This window comes from Propithecus coquereli, unplaced genomic scaffold (genome assembly GCF_000956105.1).
Source record: "Propithecus coquereli isolate 6110/MARCELLA unplaced genomic scaffold, Pcoq_1.0 Scaffold50, whole genome shotgun sequence".
In the NCBI taxonomy this organism is placed as follows: Eukaryota; Metazoa; Chordata; class Mammalia; order Primates; family Indriidae; genus Propithecus; species Propithecus coquereli.
Genome location: NW_012150841.1, coordinates 98,194 through 101,648, shown reverse-complemented (window position 1 = coordinate 101,648; position 3,455 = coordinate 98,194). Strand labels below are relative to the sequence as shown.

General features: G+C 30.5%; 1 protein-coding gene across 1 annotated transcript in view; it reads left to right on the top strand.

Moving 5' to 3' along the window:
* PTPRQ (protein tyrosine phosphatase, receptor type, Q) overlaps positions 1-1,879 on the top strand; it is a 303,100-nt gene extending 301,221 nt beyond the window's left edge. The window contains exons 38-39 of the mRNA XM_012656309.1: positions 854-977; positions 1,216-1,879. Coding sequence (XP_012511763.1) covers positions 854-977; positions 1,216-1,253 — 162 coding nt within the window. The 3' untranslated portion in view covers positions 1,254-1,879. The remainder of the gene's footprint in view (positions 1-853; positions 978-1,215) is intronic.
* The last annotated feature ends 1,576 nt before the right edge of the window (positions 1,880-3,455 follow it).

Below are 3,455 nucleotides of genomic sequence, written 5' to 3'. Positions count from 1 at the left end.
GTATAATAATAATAGATATGAATATATTCTCTGAAGAGGATCACTTTTGAGAATGTTCTATTTAAATCAATTGTCAATTTGTATATATTTGGTGATTTTCCTTTAAAGCCAGATATGCTTCTTTGTACAAATAGGATGATTTAAAACACACATGTTTTTAGTCTTAACTATTTTGGGGAAAGTACAAACTCAGAAATGCTAATAGGTTACTGAATTATATTGAGTAAATTTAAAGAATCCAGATGGTATGGAATTTAACCCAAACATTCAGATGAAATGTTAGGAGTCCTTGTCCAGCACCTGGATGCTTGGATAGTTCAGTGGTCGACTGCTCTGTATTTACAAATCAGAACCAGATACTTGACATTAAGTAGGCCAGATGTCCAGGTGATTAGCAGAATTGTGAAGCATGTTTTAAATGTGCTGATGGTATATGGATCTGCTCACTACAAATTTTTAAAGTAAATTTAGGATCTGCATTCCAACAGTCATTTGAACAAGAAAACTGTAACCGAGATTATTCAATTTGATCTAACAGGAAAAAGGAAGCTGATAAACAAATTTAATTAATATAATTTTCTATTTTTCATAATCATTGCCAAGAGAGACTATATTAACGCTTGGTGTTTAATGACAAGTATCAGAAGAAAACTTGAAGCTACAAGAAACCACAGGAATTTAGAAAGCCTTATGTTGTAGACAGTCAATTATACACCATTGTAAATTCTGTGCCTCTAACTTAGCTATTTAACATTTGTTGAATTCAATACTGCTTTTTGCTTTAACAGTATAATTCCTCTTATGAGAAAAATCTCCACCCCATTTGTGAAACCACTTTTTCTTTGGTGTCTAGGCACAGTATATCTTTTTACACCAGTGCATTCTGGATCTCTTATCAAATAAGGGAAGTAATCAGCCCATCTGTTTTGTTAACTATTCAGCACTTCAGAAGATGGACTCTTTGGATGCCATGGAAGGTAAACAGAAACAATGTGTACCCAATTTACTAGTTTACCACCTATAGCAGGAACATTCATTTCATAATAACCATATGTTAAAAATGTTTTAGAAGCTGGGTTAGTGCATGGATCAATTTTTTTCATTTCTCTCTAATCCAAGTCAGCCTTTCTGTCTGCCTTATATATTTGCCATGAAACATTTAAACCTTTTGAACTGTCATCTTCAACACTTGTAATGTGTTACTTTATTTTATAGGTGATGTTGAGCTTGAATGGGAAGAAACCACCATGTAAATATTTAAACTGAAGAATACAACTGGAAGATATTTTTAAATCCCAGGGGCCAAAATTACCCCCTCATTCTTGTGAATTGAAATGTGCAACCTTAAAGAAATCTTTATGCTTCCCTCACTGTGCCTTACCAAATGGATTGACCATTTTATGAATAGTTTTAGAAAATAGCTAATTCAGAATAGTTATTTGTTTTGTACAGAATAAATATTACACATTTAAAATGTTTAAGAAAAGAAATCCCATAGGTTTTTGAAGTCCTCCATACTTATGGAATAAGCCAAATATAAAATTACTATACTAGCATTAATGTTTTAATGTGAATTTGCCCTATGTATTGGATTTAATTTTGAACAAAAGTTGTAAATGTTGATTCAGTAGTGTTATTTTGGCCTCCAGGGTGTTGACGTATCTTGTGGATAACTTCCAGGACTGTCATAATGATCTGTACTTCCATGTACACTCCTGTGTTTTGAATCTTCTGTTTTATGAGTGCTGAGATATCATCTCATGATCCTGAACAGCTGAACAGTAACCCTCTGACACTGCAGGGATTACTTAGCCTTTATACAACGCACAGTAGCTCTTTGGGGACACTTAGGGCTATTTAAACTGCATTGTGATCACATTGAAAAAATAAATGGAAAAATTAAAAGTGCAATTACACATATAAAGTTGTAGAGTACCTTTCTAGCCTGCCTACATTTGTACACTTTCAGGGACAAGTTGTACCACTGTATCGTAAGTTCAAATACATAGTTAAATGTATCATAGTATTTGTCCATTAGATATATATTCAACTTGATATTAACAATTTTGAAGGATTTCTTCAGCAGAAATGTATAAAAACAATAACAATAACATGTAGTGTGTTGCAAGCTTGCAAACTAATGATGTGCTGCTGTGGTGCCAACAGAGAATTCCGAAGAGATTATATTAAATGGTCGTTATTTCATTTATTGAGATTGATTATTGAGGAGTGTATTTGGTGGAACCGAAAACAAAGAAATTAACCAGGTTGTAGCAAATTAGAGATTTTTTTTTAAAGAAAATCTTTTAGGCTCTATCTTATTAAATAGTAACAATGTACTAAGTTTTGAATTATATGAAATTATTTTGTCAGATTTCAATTAATGGTGATAAGAAGAAATAGTATTAATTATTCTATTTCTTCTATGATATGCTCATTTCTGCTGGAATATACATAAAAATATGATGACTAATAAAATTGAATTTTAATGAATTACTTTGTAACATGATTTCAGAAGTACCTATATAAATAAAAATTTGATTTTGTACCCATATTAACATATAATTAATAATTATATATCTTAATATAGAATAAAAACTTTACATATAAATATGATATAATGATGTAATATAATTTACATGTTAATAATATAAATAATTAAGATATAATCATTTCCCAAAACATCCATAGATAGTAAGTAATTTTATTATGGAATTTACCACCAAGAAATGAAATCTTTTAGTCTCATAAGCAGTCTCTTGAAAAGTGTTACGTTTGCTTCCTGTTTTTTCATGGCAAGGAAGTATAAATAAATACGATCTAATACTGTTCCAACCAATAGGTTTACACTACAGAAAGTTACAGAAAACAATAAAAAATGATGACAACTCTGAAAGATTCAAGTTGGAGTTATAAATTCTTCAGTTCCCTTCATGTGAGTCACTGAAAATATATAGCAAGCCAGCATGGGTTTTTGTATTTACGAAAGACAGATATAACATAGCCTACAGAAAGTATTGGTGAGGTTACTTTTTAATGTATTAAATGATTTAAAGAAATTGTTCCATCTACAGGCCAATACATTTTCTATAATATCTGTATAAACCAGATGTATAGAACATAAAGTTTTAGGTTTGACTCATGTACATTTGCAAATGTGTGTGCATAAAGCAGAGTTGTAACATTAGGTCTGCTCTAAAACAGTGCTTTATTAAAGTTTATACAAATCACTGGGGGATTGTGTTAAAATGCAGATTTTGCTTCAGTAACAATAGAATAGTCCTTTCTAGCAAGTACTCAAGTTATAATATTACTGCCTGATCTCAGGTTATACATTGAAAAATACATGAATTTCTAAAAGACATTAGTCAGGATCAGAATAATTTTAGATTTACCTGAAATTATTTAAAATATGTTTTTAAAAAGATTTGGCTTCATTACAAAAAATCATAACG